This window comes from Haliaeetus albicilla, chromosome 2 (genome assembly GCF_947461875.1).
Source record: "Haliaeetus albicilla chromosome 2, bHalAlb1.1, whole genome shotgun sequence".
NCBI classification, from domain to species: domain Eukaryota; kingdom Metazoa; phylum Chordata; class Aves; order Accipitriformes; family Accipitridae; genus Haliaeetus; species Haliaeetus albicilla.
This window is the reverse complement of record NC_091484.1, coordinates 62,741,138-62,758,213: the sequence shown is the minus strand read 5'-3', so window position 1 is coordinate 62,758,213 and position 17,076 is coordinate 62,741,138. Positions and strand designations below refer to the sequence as shown.

The 17,076-nt window shown below is 39.4% G+C and overlaps 1 protein-coding gene across 1 annotated transcript; it reads right to left on the bottom strand.

The window, feature by feature from the left end:
- Nucleotides 1–442: 442 nt before the first annotated feature.
- RAB18 (RAB18, member RAS oncogene family) lies at nucleotides 443–16,676 on the bottom strand. The gene is made up of 7 exons (XM_069777681.1): nucleotides 16,498–16,676; nucleotides 13,857–13,912; nucleotides 7,689–7,750; nucleotides 5,645–5,717; nucleotides 3,712–3,830; nucleotides 3,565–3,631; nucleotides 443–2,047 (listed from the first exon to the last, which is right to left on the bottom strand). Exons 1-7 carry the CDS (start codon nucleotides 16,563–16,565, stop codon nucleotides 1,869–1,871), a joined length of 624 nt encoding a protein of 207 aa, XP_069633782.1. The 5' UTR covers nucleotides 16,566–16,676; the 3' UTR covers nucleotides 443–1,868.
- Nucleotides 16,677–17,076: the final 400 nt, after the last annotated feature.

The following is a 17,076-nucleotide window of genomic DNA, read 5'->3' as shown; positions in this document are numbered from 1 at the left end:
CTGAAAATTAAGTCTCTTCTCAACATAGGGATGCACCCAGACTAGGGGGAAAATAAGTACGGAAATAAATTACAGGCATCTGCCAGCATTATGATACTTGCCCAATATTACTGAAACAATACTAAAATAATGAAGTTATTCAGAGTTTTAATGCTCCTAGAAGTTTCCTCTACACTAGCCTACAAAACCCAAAATCCTTCAACCTCAATGCTAACAAACAAGATTTGCTCAGCCCACATATTCTGCATGAAACAGTAATACAAATCTAACATTTTAATACAGTATGTATGTATATTTAATGTTAATTACTTTACATATTTAAATTATCCTACTACATTAACAATACTATAGATACAATATTTGGTAAAAACAACTAGCATGGTTAAGTCTTCAGTTTTTGGTATTGTTTTCTAACAAGTGTAAAACAGAATAGAAAACAAGGTTTCCTTGTGAAGAATAAAGTGTATTTTAACAGAAGCAGCCAAGACCTGCTGCAAAATACAGATCATGTATGCTGACATTTACACAAAACCTTGCAGTAATAAAAGGTACTGTCATTCACTATATTTACAAGAAACTGCCCAAGAGTTCAGTTACCGATTGCACTATAGTGATTATTTAAAAAAAAAAAACAAACCACACAACAACACAGCATCCTTGTCTTGTCCTTCAGAAATCAGAAATAATTTGTCCATAAGAAGTGACCTTGTTTAAACTGTATGTGCTAGAAAATATACAAGTCTACAATAGGAAGAGGTTAGAAAAGTTGAATACTGTGGAAAAAAAATTTATTAGTCTATACAAGTCTTCTGAAACAAACCATTGGCTTTGACACAGTAAATTCAAGTGAATACTCATTGCAATAGTATTTTTCCATACAGAGTTCAAGAAGCCCTATAGCTTCCCATTTAGTGTCTGTGACAGGAAGTTTTATTTCTGAACAAGTAGCCGCACAAAGCAGACATGTGATAGAGATCTTCACAGCCACAGTGAGCTACAGTTTGAGATAAAGTTATATTACAAACATTTAGGAAAATTAGGCATCCGTACTGAAGTGTGGCAAATTGATGCACAATGAAAGAACAAAGATGTCATTCAGACCCCTTGCCAATAATGATGACTTTCTACAGCAAGTCTAGAGTAGACCACATCATAAAAACTTAGAGTGCAAGAGTACAACAAATTTAGTATATAAATATCACAGGATTAAAACTCCAGTTAAGCCATCAACTGAAGTGATGATTAAAAAGAAAAAACAGGCGTCCCCCAGCTTTGCAAAGGAAGCTTTCAAAGCATCTCTTCAAGAAGGTGCTGATACCAACTATGGCCTGTGCCAATTTGTATTTTAGACAGCTCTGCTGAAAGACAAAAATTTAGCAGATTTGTCTAAGAACTGTATAATCTTGCTGTTTTTAATACCATAAAAAAAGCATTAACTAGAAGAGATGAAATGTAACATTTATAGCTCACACTGTTTTCAAGATCTGTGCACACTATATAGTTCTATAATTTCAAGAGTATTTAAAAATGAGACGAAGAGCAGAAAATGCAGTAATGTGTTTCTGTTAGATGGATTTGTTTAGAATAGTTACATGATGAATGTATACAGCCGTAAAATTTTTAGTGCATTTGTTCTTGCACATAATTTATGCTACTTATAAAAACCTGAAGATTGCAAATTGGGCATGCTTACCATAACATTTTCAAACTGGGAAAGCTGCAGAACGTTTTTCCTACAAGTGTTCACTGTCATGATACAAAACAAATATGTGCAAACTGCAAGGTCCCTAAAAATAGCATTTAATGAATTTATGTACAGAAAGATGTCACTATCTGTTTAAATATGCAAAGAATAAGCTTCCCAAAGTTTATAACATAGAACAATATCCACCACATGCTCCTCCTCCTCCATATCCTTCTTCCTTGTTTGATAACTTTACACCTCTGTTTTGGCTCTCACTCTCCCACAGTCCAGGAGTCTGAATGATTTTTTCAACAAGTTCTTCAAAGGCACACTGTACACCATCACATGTTTTTGCGCTTGCCTCTGGAGAAGAGATGCAAAAAGTCAAATGTTAGCATAGCTTCCACTAACGTGTTTAATATTGCTCTTTCATTTAAGTCTCAACCTACAACCTAGACTTACAACTTCTACAGTATCTTCTATAACAACATAGCACTGCCAAAATCAGCAGGTTTGCAGATTTCTGTCACCACATAAGGCTGCACTTCAAAAGACTCTTAACAGAAGAGCTTCCAAGTTGAATGTCACTAGAATATATGGAGACAGCTACAGCTTAGCTTTATTTTTCTGTGGAAAGCACTTCAGTAAAGAAGAGTGGAGGGTTCTACTAACTGAAGATGTCTGATAAACCTGATTGCTGTTCTGTATTTCAGTTCTGTACATTAGTCAGAACTGCAGTACCACCATACCACAGAAGCAAGGATCCATACTGTAGGATTTTGGGTCAGCCTCCATGATACAACTGATGTGATAAAAAGCAATAAGGAATCTCATTTCTTCTGCAGTTAGCAGAATTCTAGGTAATTTCACTCAGGAGCCTTACTTTGGCTAAACCCAAGAAATTTGCTCACAGGGTATATTATGAGAGAAACAGATACCATCTGAAACTGTTCAGTCCCACTAGGGCTTGCCCTGTTCTTCTACACAGCCATGCAGATACTTAGCATATGTAGCATGCAAATATATATATTTAGTTATAGTTTAATTTTCATGTTTCTTTTCATCTTCCATGCACTTAACAGCTTATGCCTCAACTTTGAACTTCTATTTCCACATCTGACACTGTAGCCAAAAAGAAACACAGCAAGGTACTAGACAAAGACATGTCATTAGTCAGAGATTAGGAACATAAGTCTAAGTACAGGACATGTCAACAAACTGCTTTGTTACTGGAGTCATCCTATAAAGTAATCCCTGCTGATCCTTAAATGAAACATATAATAAACTTATGCATGAAGAATCACTTCACCACCCACTTTAATTTATCGTTACAAGGCTTTGCCTACAAGACCCATCTCATTTTGCAGCAAGATGAGACCAGCATTTGCTCCAGTCATGATTATGTCATTATTCAATCCCACCCACCATTTACAAGTTAATTATATTCCTACCTATTTTTACACCCCAGTTCTAATACAGATTTCTGTCAAATACCAGCTCTTTTGCTATACTGAAAACTGGCCACTAGTACCAGTTTTCCCTCTTTCATTTTGCTTCTGTTATTAATTTAGCAAGTTGGCTGGGAAAAGAAATCAGACAAAACCCCAAACCTAAAACAGGTTTTGTCAGACTACAGTAGAGCCTGTATTCCACCCTTAATCATTATGAATTTCAGGATACGCATCCAATTAGAATAGATATCTGGACATATTTAGAGAGAATTTTAAAAAAATGGCAATACCTATTATCTTTGTACCTATTGCAGCTGAAAAATATCATTAATTGGATTGTACATCTAAAGACCATCAGACCTACAGAAGTGGTACTTTTCATTATGTAACAAAAATCAAGTAAGATCCCTGCAAATATCTGTAACATACCTATGAACAACATGGAATGTTTTCTTGCAAATTTGAGACCTTCATTTCTGTCAACTTCACGGTTTTCCTATAATAAGACATAGCATTAATATGCATTATTAACAAAATACACCAACAGACTACTTACTGCAGTTGAATTTGGTTTACCTTATCAATCTTGTTTCCAACTAGCATTTTCACTATGTCATTCCTTGTGCAGTATGTTTCCAGTTCATTTAACCAGTTATCCAGCTTGACAAAAGTATCTCTTCTTGTGACATCGTACACTGAAAGATATTAGCAATATTATTTGCACAATATATTTCCAAGAAATACAGCTTATATTACAAAAGGAGCAAAAATTATCACTTTTTGAATTAGAAAACTGAAGGAGTTCCAAGGATTCCAATTTACTCACTACAGCAAGACAATAATTGGAAAAAAGTTGAACATCCACCAGCTCAAATCACTGATGATACTAAGGCAGAGCAACTCTAAGATTCAGTCATCTACTGTTCTCAGACTTACTTGAGACATCCTAGCTTACAGACTAGAGGCTATCATTCTCCAAAGAATTCTACACTTCCAGACCCTTGACATAGGATACTTATTAACACCACTACACAAAAGATATGCAAAGAGGATGGCATGACCTTCTGCAGTGAGTTAATTAGTGATAATTAGGCCTTAACACCACTGCTATGCTACTGATTTAGCTAAAAAAGTAAACTGACCACCAAATCCTCACAAATCCCAGTGAGCTACTGAATTTTCAGCATTTTAGTGTTTCAAACTATTTAGCATTTGTGTGGGATATAAGTAATAAGCCATGCTAGGAGCAGAAAGAGCAGACAAAAGGCAGACTTTCTTAAACCTAAAATCCACTACCCAGCAACTATCTAATAACTACCATTTCAAGCTATGAAAGTATTTCTTCCTTCATTCTCACATCGCATGTGCAGACAGGCATAAACAGTTGGTTTCAATCAAATCTATAGCTTGGCTTGCATGAATAACCTTATTATTAGGAAGTCGTTTAACAAAAAAATAGTCAGGAGATTATTAAATAAAACAAGAGCAAATCTCAACAGCAGAACTTTCTAGTTCCCAAATAGTGCTTGCTTACTTTTACAGCTTTCAACAGTAAGTGGCAGGTCAGTGCCAGCAACTAAGTGACTTGACAAGACATGCCTTGACAGCATCTTCCTATACCAGGAAGATAATGCAACTCAGACTTGGGAAATAGTACATACAAAACAAAACCTACCAGGAAGTCTCATGATAGAGGTTACTCCAGGTTAAACAATTTAACTGGACACAATATCTTACAAAGAACCTCTCAAGTCAGACACAACTTAAAAAAAAAAATTAAACTTAATTCCCTGCCCTTACTTTAGTTAGCTCCTCACTTCTAGCAGTGGAAAAGCAGAACTTCAGAGCTCAGTGCCTAGTTAAGAGGTTTCCATATATGAAAGAAAAGCAAAAGTGACTTCGCTGTGAAGTTGCAATTATGGGGTTTGGCCTGGGTTTCTCCCACACAGATTGATGCTGTTTATGCTCCCAGCTAGCCTTTTCTAAGTAATTCTGACTGTGTAACATCCCATCAGTATGGAGACACAGAGCAAAAAATCCCAGCTAGACTCCACAGTGTTTATATTCATTTCATTAGGAAAAAGGAACAGGGAGAAGAAAAAGAGAAAGCTGTATACATACTGATACAGAAAGAATACACTGAGAAGAGAAAAATTTTTTTTTTTTTTTTTTTTTGACTCTGGGCTTAGTAAGCACAGGCAAAAAAACAAAAACAATAAATAAAAGACAAATTCCTGGCAGCACAGGGACAGCTCCAAGCTATCCCTTCAAACGGCAGTAGCTTTAAATCTAATGCAAAAATCAGTGGTTCTCAGGCCAGTGAGATTGACTACATGAGAAAGAGGTCAGACATCAAATTCAAGATCCTTTAATATACGAGTTGTTCAACACAGATACAATGATTTTTAATATCAATTAGATATTACAGAAAGGTTATATGAGTTTGTATAACTCCAATGCATGAGAAAACCACAAACTTATTCAAAATAGCATGCAAAGCTATACTTACCCAGGATAACACCTTGTGCACCTCTATAGTAACTGGGTGTTAATGTTCTGAACCGCTCCTGACCTGCGGTATCCTAAAAAGCCATTCAGAAAGTTCCATTATTCAGAATTTGAGCAGAATCTAGTTTAGCTCTCAGCTATTCTGCTTCTAATGAACATACAAAATAAGATTCAAAGTATATTCAACTACCAGATTAACCGAGTTTATACTCTTCCCTGATGTTTTACTGCACATTAGCTTAGAGATTTGATGTAGCCTGTCCTGGGAAACACGTTTAAACTGTTAGGTGTGGTAAATAACTGGACTATATAGCAATAAGATAGCCATTTCTGTGGAAGCATTTGTTCTGCAGCCAGTACTGCAGCAACCAGCAAGAAAGAAGCACAGCTGCAGTACTAACTAAGACTTTGTAACAAGCATCAATACTCATGGCAACAAAATTAGTTCCTTCATTTCAATCACCTCATCCAACTAAATTTGATTCAGTGCCAGGGTAAATGCATTTAATGTGCTATGACAGAGCAGAAGCAGAAATAAGTCAGAGATTGTTCTGTTTTTTAAGTAAAGCTGAATTTACTTTACTGAGTAAAGCTCAAATTTAAAGCATCAACAGCTCTGCAAAAAAAACCCGGACATTAGAATGCTGTTTTCTTATCGAGATTAAGTTATAGTGCACACTCATTGCAGACTTTACGCATAGAAGATTTTAAATAACTTCATCCAAGTTACCCCAGGTTAGAAGTGATGCATGAAACACTTCGGACTCAAAATGGTTCCCTGCCAAAGAATCTGAATAACTGAACTGGACTTCCAATATTCTACAAGTCCTCGGGCCATCCCACACATCTCAAACTGGTTTTGTGTCATGATACAGCTTTTCTTTTCCAGTTTACCGCAGAATTATTTCTTTGTATTCACCAATATATAAGATGGTAACCCTACATTAGTCCTATGTAATATTTTCCATCCCATGATCACTCATCATTCTGCTATCAGTCTGGTTTTCCTCCTATATGTCTATTTGTCTGTCAAGGTGTTGCAGTTATTTTCCTTGTCAAACCCATTTATTTTAGTGATGATTACTATTGTCACACTAAGACATTAAGTCCTGTTTATTAGTCGAAATATATATTGCAATACTTGTTGCTTTGAGAGTGTTTCATATCTCATGTTCCACTACTACTTCCCAAGGAAGTAAAGATTATCTCGCTTATATGAGAAACAAGGTTTTACTCTTGCTTGCTACAAGAAGTCACAACTGGGTCTGAATATTCAAAAGGTGCTTCAAGCCTGGTTTGCAGAATGTTCAAAAAGAAGCTTGGAAGTACTTTTTCTTACCTTACTTGCCATGAATTTAGAAGTTCTACTTTTAACTAGAGTAGATGTTGAACACTCTAAGGCTAAGATTACAAACACTGCCTCTCCCTCTTCCAGCTGCATCTGCTACAAATAACGCTGACCTTGAGCATATAAAAGTCTTTGTATGACGGCTACGAAGCTTATAGGCTAAAAATTGTTTTGAGAGGTAACATTGGAGCATAAATTGAGCATGCAATAGTAATCTTAACCTATTAATACACTACTAAATTTTGCCTAAAACGTTTAGGTTAAGAAGTGCACCCTTTTAAAACCTGTCAAGTACAAACAAGAACAATGTATACAAGGAAGTCTCAGATTAGTGAGGGCTAACTCTTTAGAAGCTAAACAATGAATTACTCATAAAAAAAAAATAATCTACACAGGGCCACATTCACTGTTTTAAAGTCTGATTGATTTAGCACCATTTTACTCCTCCTTTTCTCTACTCCTATCCCAACCTGACCTGGAATCAGTGCTGCAGAAGCAGCTCACAGGCAAGAGAACTGCCCCATTAGCCAGTTGTCCCACAATTCATTCCACCTTCTGAATGGTTCAGTATTAACCTCTCACTCCTCCAGATCGCCTTCATATTAAATAGAAAAGGATTCTATACAAACTGTTCCTTATACAAGCCATTACTATTCCTAAAGCAAAGCAATACTTCAAGAACTTAGGAGAGACTTACCCATATTGCCAGTTTAGCTTTGTTTCCATCAACTGAAATAGTTTTCACCTTGAAGTCCACACCTAGAGGAGGAAAAATATTTTAGTTCTTCAAACATACCACAGCTATTTTTGAAAGAAAATTAAAGAGAAAAGAAAAAAAAAAAATCAAACTCGGGAAACAAGTTGTGTTTTGACAGGAGCAGGAAGAGTAAGTTTCATTAGCTATTTACGAACCTTGCTCAAAACTCAAGGTTTTGTTGCTGACAGACTTTTACAAAAGCCTAAGGGCCTTTTAAGCCATTGACTCAAAATATTTTATGGAAATAATGCAAATACTACATTTCCTATATTAAAGCACATATTCCAGGACAAATATTCAAGTTTATAATACAAATGGATTAACTTTCTATTCATTACTCATACATGTGTTCTCCTTGAGTACATCTGTCATCTTGAGGAACAACGTACTTTTAAAATAAAGAAGGAAGCTGCATTCAGGTAGCTATTGGCTCTGTTTCCCTATCTCCAACAATCTGACCAAGTCCCATCAAGGTGATCATGCAAAGGTAAAACAATACAGACAGAGACTCATCCACTACATGATTGCTATCCTGTGAGAAATAATGTTAGATTACAGTAATTCCTCTACCAAACATGTCACATAAGCTTCGGATGATTTGAATACACAGTACGTTTCTTACAAAGATTCCAGCAACATCAGGGACTCACCAATACCATGCTCAGTGACCAAGAAAACAACATGATGACAGTTCTGCTGTTGATAGGTCATCTACCTCAACATCTGACAATTCTCCCCCTTGCTTTTTTTAAATACACAGGAACTAGCAGCCTATCCCTTGCCCAAGGACAAGCTGCACAAAACTCAAGCCAGGGAGGACAAGATGTTAACGACTGTGCAAATTTAAAGGATATAGCAACACACATCAGTTTGAGAGGCTGAGTACAGTTATGATCCACTTTGCTGTAATATAATCCTTAGGTTACTGTCCTGGTTTCAGCTGGGATAGAGTTAATTGTCTTCCTAGTAGCTGGTATAGTACTATGTTTTGAGTTTGGTATGAGAAGAATGTGGATAACGCTGATCTTTTCAGTTGTTGCTAAGTAATGTTTAGACTATAAGTCAAGGATTTTTCAGCCTCTCATGCCCAGCCAGCAAGAAGGCTGGAGGGGCACAAGAAACTGGGAGGGGACACAGCCAGGACAGCTGACCCAAACTGGCCAAAGGGGTATTCCATACCATGTGACATCACGCCCAGTACATAAACTGGGGGGAGTGGGAGTGGGGGGATGGCCACTCAGGGACTAAATGGGCATCGATCGGCAGGTAATGAGCAATTGCATTGTGCATCATTTGTATATTTCAATCCTATTATTATTACTATTGTCATTTTATTAGTGTTATCATTACTAGTTTCTTCTTTTCTGTTCTATTAAACCGTTCTTATCTCAACCCACGAGTTTTACTTCTTTTTCCTGATTCTCTCCCCCATCCCACTGGGTGTGGGGGGGGAAAGAGTGAGCAGCTGCATGGTGCTTAGTTGATGGCTGGGGTTAAACCACAACAGTTACCAACAGCAAGTAACTGAAGCATGTTTCAATTATTTTGGAGTGACTCTCACTCCCCACCAGGCAGCAGCCCTGAAATGAAGTAGTAGCGTGGAAAGTTAATACCTTTGTATGAACAACTTTCAAGTGTAACATCAAACTTTCTGCACTTTTGACTTAAAATTGTAGTCATCGTAGCTGTTAGAAGAATAAGAATTTCTGGTTTAATTATTCTAACACAAATTATTTAAGTAGGGCCTTATGATAAGTGTGCTGCACTTGTATTCCCAAAGCTATGCAGATTACAAACAAGTGCAAACAGCTGCCAAAATACGTTCAACTTCCAAAGTCACAGAGGGTGTATAAGATGCTTAAGAAACTGCACATTGCAAGCAGATTCACAACTTTACTGCAACTGAGGTTTAAAAGAGCTTTATTTAAAAAAAAAAACAAAAAAACAACCACACAATTTTTATTCCTCTGTTTCACAACTTCAGCTCACTACTGTTCCCTGAAGTCATTTTCAGACTACATTCTGCAATGGAAAAAGCCCATACTCTTTATTTCGAGCAAAATTTGGCCAAAGTACATTAACTTCTGCAGTAACTAAACAGAACTCTGTTTTTTTCAGGGACTAAGACTCTTAGTCCCTAACTTAGCCGTAATATAATGCTCCACACCATGCACAAGAATGGTACATTAGCCTAGAGTTGTGTTCACAGAAAAGAACAGTCACTATTAACTTTGTGTTAAACACCAGTTTTTAGAATTTTACCTAGTTCATAGAAGACTGCAATGCTAGCAAGTTGACTCAAATTGATCCTGAAGAACATCCTGTTCTGCCAGTTTTTCAGCACTCAGCAGTAACTGCAATTTTCATTTAATGGAAAGTACATATACACCTTTAGCCTTGCTGCTGGCTGAAAATTAAAAGATAATGCTTTAAATTCTGCATGAGCAATGCAAGCAAATTAAGAAACTAAAATAGTGAATAAACCCCATGTGTTATAGATTGATTATTGAAAAGCAAAAGTATGAAGATGAACTAATAGCACACCAAAATATATCCTTTAAAGTGATCAAGTGGCAAATAAAATTCTAGTAAGCCATGGAGCTCAACATATACAAAAGCCAGTTAACAAAAGGAAATCTTTTAAATAACTAGGTTTTTGATTATCAATCTGCCATAAAAGAGGACAAGTGGAAAAAAAGTAGGGCTCAAGAAAATCTTGTTAAATTGAGCAAACAGGGTACTTATGTTCCCTAAATACTTCAGTGAAATACAGACAAGTTTGCGTGACAGGTGTCAGTTCTGGGTTTGCAAGAGTGATGTTTCTAACCTTGACAAAAGAAAGCTGACAGTGCTTTCCACCATGCCTTGGAAAGCAGCCAGAAACAAGACAGCAGTACTAGACTGTACTCCTGTGTGTTCATACCTACCACTTCAGCACTACACACTAACATACCATGGACTTAAAAGTCTGCATGGAATAGCTCTGTCACCTTCATGCTGCTCTCACATTTAGGCCAGTATGCCATGCTGTATTTAAGGGAAGTGCAAAATCAGCTAGAGTGTATTGTTTGTGTTGTAGGTAACGGACAAGTTGGACAGCTTAGAGTTGGAGGACTCCAAGTGCAAGGAAGGCTAAAAAGCTAAGAGACATCAGATCTGTGCAATACATTACTTCACTTAAGAAATAGGGATTGCGCTGAACACTTATCTAGAATCTCTTATACAAGGAGCAAGCAAGTAAAGGCAAGCATGAGCAGTAAGGACAACAAAAAATACCAAGGTATATATAGTCTGATAAGATCCTTGTGATGAAGCCTGGTGAACAAGTTAGCCTCAAAAGAATGCAAGGAAGACAGGCGATCTCCTAGGTTGATTAAAACATGGTTAATCGAACTGAAGCTCCTGAAGTCAAAATATTTGCCCAAGGCAGCTTATTCTTCTAAGAATACGACAGGATTTTTACAAAATTCTTAAAAAAAAAAAACAAACCACAAAACAATAGTTTAGGGTTTCATTTAAATTGCACCCAGTAAGTTTGTGCAAGCTACGAAGATAAGGTACAACTCAACAGGTCATTACAAGGGACCAGTCGTGCTGCAGCCAAGGCTTTCCTCAGTGTTGTGGTTTTGCGTGCAGTTGTTGTTTTAGTTTTTTTTAAACATATAGCATGTTATCTCTCCACTTTCTAATCCAAATTAAAAAAAATATAGTCACTTTAACCAGTCCAGCAGTCAGTATGTAGATGACACTGAAAGATGACATTATTTGTAGTCAATCCATTCATTTTGGAAAAGCATCATACTCTGCCGTCTCAACAGGAAAGCCTTAAAATTATTTAAAAGCCTCTTCTGTCCCCAAACTCAAAATGAAATAGTGTTTAATCAGCAAAAAAAGAAATCCAGGTCGAGATTCACAAAGTGTTTTGGCATTTCACTATCTTGCGAGTACCTGAATTAGGCATCTAGGATCTGTCTTCATGCAGCAGGAAAGTTATCTCTAAGAACCCACTCCAGGTACTTTATAGGAACAACAAATCCTGCCCTGAATTTAAAGCTAACATGTTGTTTCTTAGCAATACATTCACCAGAAAAATGGCAATGCCATAACCTAGTAGGTTTTTTTTTAAAAAAAGGAAACAAGAAAGTAAGTAGGAACCCAGATACTGCTCACCTTCCTGTTAAGTGAAAAAAAAAAAAATTAAAAGAATCTGCTATCCCACAAGAGTGCTCCACACACCACACTATAGGACTTTCACAGTTGGGGTCACAGTAGCTCTACTGCACAACACAACTGCAAACATCAGCTGGAGGGGCCTAACAGCTAGTGCAATTTAGACAAGCATTTGCTCAGTCTCTAGAAACTTTCTTTTCCTGCCAGATGATCATATTCATTCCAGATAAGTGTATTTGTTTCAGAACTCAAACTCTATTTGAAGTAATGCTCACACTGAGTACTCTTCCCCCTTTTCCATATCAGAAACAGAACAGGGTAGGATCTGCCAGCAGCAAACCTTGAGTTGTTGCTATTAACAGCCAACAATTAGCTACCACACATGCTGTTGTGCATTTTGACAAATCCCAAAGAAGAAGAATTACTTCAGGAAATAATTCCTTAGTTTCTCAAATAGTGCACTGATGTCCGTTTTTGACATTGGTAAAGAGCATTATGTATGAACAGCAGAATGAAAAAAACCCACAATTAAGAAAAAAACCAAAAAACCCCAAACAATAAAGATGCCCACACTGAGATCAAACTAGTCTATTGGTATCCAAAACATCATGAAAGCTAAAGTAGCTATTCTGCACTGACTTCCTGCCCCACATGGTTGACACACCAAGAAAGTAAAGTGATTTGAAGTATATACAGTGCCAAAACTATTTAGATTAGAATACAAAATTGCCATCTTCACCACCTGGTGTGTTCCATTCCTGTTTCCTTCCACCCTATCCTTTCTCATGAGCTTAAGTAGGGCTACTTGTACAAGTTCATTTTTTAACGAGCAATGAAATGAACAAAAGTAGGCCATTCCTCCCCTTGGCTGCTCAGTGCTTTACATGAAACAGTACTCTTATCTGATTAATGTTAATGAAAAACAGATCAATTTATTGATTTCTTAACCGATTAGACAGAGCTGGCTTTGTTTACCAACACCTGAACTCAAAGAAAAAATCTGATAGAAGTCCTTAGCCAGAACTCTTCCTACAGAGAAAGTAAAAAATGTAACTGAAATTCATTGTGTGGAAAAGTCATCTCTATTTTCCATTACTTCAGTTACTAATTTGGCACAGAGCTGCATCACATTCTTCATAGTTTCATTTTGCTTCCTTTGACAACCATCTACATAGTATATCCTGCGTTCTGGGTCATCCTCCTCCAGCCCAACTGACTTCACTGTTAGTAGGTATCATACCAACATAGCAATGACACATCCCTCCTTTTTTCCCAGCAGCTCTAGATTTTTGGCTCTCTTCCATTTTTCTCAAGAGTCTAGCTGCCAAGGAACTGATTACTAAGTAGGCAAGAAAAAAGCCACATTGTCATTTCCTCCCTATAGAGGAAAAGCAGATGCCACACAGAGCCTAGTCCACTATAGCATTATCAAAGTTGCAAGAACTAACATCCCCTACTAAAGGGAGTCTTAAGTCTTCTTAAGATAGCTACCAAGTATCATATCACATAGAACACAAGTTCTGGACAGCAATATTACAATTCAAACAACCTGATAGCAATCTTGCACAGATAAATCAATAGGAGACATAACAATAGCTCTTACATTTCCATTTTAGCCTAAAATGCTGGCAAACTGAACTGCAGGTTGTTCCACTAGAGGTTTTCACTGCCCATACCTATGACTTCCATCTTCATGGTGAAGGGTGACATTTATATCTGTTTTCCTAGCCAAGGATATATTTTTACATAAAGGGGACAACTACAGGCCAGTACAGTCAGTGCTCTACACCAAAGAGCACTGCATGCTAAAACTGTGTCCACATCCATTCTTTCCAGACATGTCTGAACTTCACTACTGGTTAGGCAAGTCTGAACAAACTACAATTTTGTACTGAAGTTGGTATAAATTTTTCTAAGGTAGCATGAGCACATACTTACCAATCGTTGCTGCAAGTTCCGGGTCAAACGTATCATCTGTGAACCGCAGTAGAAGGCTGACAGGGAAGGAACAAAAATTACAGTTACTATTATTGCAGCATATCCATAGCTTGCTGGAAGCCTATAAATTACACGTCTGAAAGTAACAGCAAGATCACATAGCTAAATAAAAACACATCTCATTTTTTGGTAATTTCTTTCCCACAAAAAACAAAGATGGGAACACAGAAATTATATGGCAGACATGCTCTGCTAGGAGAGCCCTGGCCTCTTCTCTGCAGCTATTACCGAGTATGTCTCTTTGAAAGCAAAGTACCACACAAGTTTTCAAATCAGTTGCCTAAACAGTCACATGGTTTGCTTCTCAAAGCATTTTACTTCTATCTTATGCTATTTTTGTTCTCCCAGAATTCAGTACAAAGGTTAAGATTTTTTTTTTTTTTGCTTCATATTGCCTCACACAGTATTTCTGTAAGCTTGAGAAGAAATCCAAGTCAGCTTTTCACCCCAGAAATTACTCCTTGAACTGGGCACACAGTGGAACAGTAAGGACTACACCCATCATAAATAAAGATACAGAAGAGTAGAATTAGCTCACCATTGTTTTATGGTTTTGTTTCTTTTTGTATAAGGAGTTTCACATATGCAACATTTCCCCCCTATCTTGATGGATATGTTTGCCACCAAAAGAAGAACAGCTACAACTAAGATTTACCAGCACATCACACTATAGTATTAGGCCCATAATGCTACTGTACTTGTGCCAAATGTAAATATTTTGGCAAGAGACAGAGTCTCAGCATGCAGTTTTTAAAATCACCAGTCTTACGCATCTGTGGCAAGTGTATATTACCATGTGGCAGACAGCTGTTTGCTATGACTGACAGCTTCTATTCATTTCCAGGCTAGAGAAACAAAACAAAGCCCTTTTTATTTTTTTGGTCTTCTCCCCCTCCCCCCATTTTATTCTCCTCTCTTTTTGCATGTGAATTTAGCAGCCAAGTCCTTTTTAGCATTTGGACACAGTCCTGCATTGACAGAAAAGCGACTACTGAAATTCCTTTACTTCAATAAGGCTGAGTGAAAAGTCCAAAGCTAACCATAGACCAACCTCTTTTTCCTTACTCCAGAACAACAAAACCAAATGGTAGCTTTATTTACTGAAGAATAATTAAAATTAAACAAAATTGACAGCACATCGGTTTTTACTGGTACCTTCAGATGGCTGTATCAGGATGCTATTTAAGAGCAGCTATTTTTAGTTACAACCAAAACCAGTTTCACCCAAAACAGACAAAATACGGAACCCTCATACAGCCACTAGAATACAAACATCAGTTTACAAGTCTTGAGTGCTAAGCCCAGCCAACTTCTACTTTCCCCACCTTTCTTTCATATGCAGATATCCTCTTCTACAAAGTAGAGCACACTCACAAGGACCAGGTTTAAGACAGCATTTGATAGGGAAGAGACACAAATTCAGGAATAGTTCAATATTAAGTTCCTGTACCTGAACAGCTGTAGTGTTATTGTTTTATAGCAATTTCATTTCCTCTACATAAAGTCTCTTTTAACTAATTTTCTGATGTGAAGAAATAAGCACGTAAGTAGGTATACAAAACCATTGTCCATACTATGTGTCTTGGGAAAAATTCTTCCATATGGCCACACATAAAAGAGATGACTTAAACTAAAAGAAATTTGCTCAGATCATGTCTGTCACCAGAAGCCTACTGTACTAGATTATCAATTCAGTAGCTAACTCAAAGGATTGACTGACAGATTTTTAACAGATAAGGGTGGTGGGTTTTTTTCTAATTAGGAACTTATATGTTATTTAGGGTCATGCTAGAAGACTCAGATCACTGCCATAAAAACATCAAATCTAACTTGAGTACTGTGGTATGCTCCCAGATGCCTGCATTTATATCCCACTTCCTTTATTAAGATCTATAGCACTAACAAAGTTAAAGAAAAAAAAACCAACCTAAAAAGATAAAAAAGGTAGCTTAGACAAAAGCCATGAAAAGGCAGGGGGGTGGGAGGGGGAAGAAATCAGCCTCAACGTACTTGAGAAAGAATATAATTAGTCAGCAGAAGAATCAGCGGTAGAACTACTTCACTACCAACCTTATATGCCCCTGCCCCCCACTCTACACCCACTGCCGGGTCACTGGTGACTCTACGTGTACATATTATGGACCTGATTAACCCCAAAGCGCTACGGAGACGCACAAGCGCACCCATCGCCACACGACACAAGGCTGCGCAGGACACAGGGAGGCCCAGACCGCCCTGGCCAGGCCGGCAGAGCTCCGCTTCGCCTCAGCTTCCAACTGGGTCAGGCAGGCACCGGCTCTCCCCTCCCCGCCGCGGGGCCGGCGGCCGAGGCAGGGCTGCGGAAAAGGCAGGCAGCCCCGAGCAGGGGCAGCCTCTCGCCTGCGGGAGGGCTGGCCGAGAAGGGGCGAGGAAGCTCCCCCCCGCGGGGCCTACCCCTCCTCAGGGCAGGCCGCGCCCAGGCCGGGCGGCCGCCGAGGCAGAGGCGGTGGTGTCCAGCGCGGCGCCGCGGAGGACTAGGCCGGGCCCGACCGGTGCCCCGCACGGCGGCAGGAGAGGCTGGGGGAGGCGGGCGCCCCCTCACCTGGACTTGCCGACGCCGCTCTCCCCGATGATGAGGATCTTCAGGGTAGTCAGCACGTCCTCGTCCATCCCGTCAGCGCGCCCGGCCCAGCCCGACCCGACCCGACCCCCACCGACGCTCCCTGCGCAGGCTGCGGCGGCACCGCCTGCGCCTGCGCGCCCCGCCGCCCCTTTTCCCTCGCCCCCTTCGCCGCCTGCCCCGCGCATGCGCTTCGGGCGCCTCAGGTGCGCCCGCGGCGGGAGGAGAGGGAGACAAACATCCCCGCCCCTACGGGTGGCGCATGCGCAGAGGGAGGGGAGCGGAGCCGAGCCGAGCCGAGCCGAGCCGAGCCGAGCCGAGCCGAGCCGAGCCGGGCGGGGAAGGGCCGGGCTGGGCGCTGGTGTCAGTGCGCGCGTGCGCAGCGGGGCGTCCTCCGCGGGCGCGGGCCTGTGAGGGGGCGCGGGCCTGTGAGGGGGCGCGGGCCTGTGAGGGGGCGCGGGCCGCCTCCGCGCAGTCTCCGTCGGGCGGAGGGGTCGGCTCTGCCCGGCGTCCTCTGCTGGAGGGCAAGGGGGCTGAGGAGGCTGCCCTTGCGTCTTGAGT

Bases quoted from the DNA above. Each gene is read 5' to 3' on its own strand.
- RAB18 (XM_069777681.1), bottom strand. From the start codon at position 16,565: ATGGACGAGGACGTGCTGACTACCCTGAAGATCCTCATCATCGGGGAG. The intron at 5,718-7,688 runs GTAAGTCTCTCC...ATGGCTTTTTAG, and splicing joins AAGCTAAACTGGCAATATGG to GATACCGCAGGTCAGGAGCG. The intron at 3,632-3,711 runs GTAAACCAAATT...GTCTTATTATAG, and splicing joins TTGGAAACAAGATTGATAAG to GAAAACCGTGAAGTTGACAG.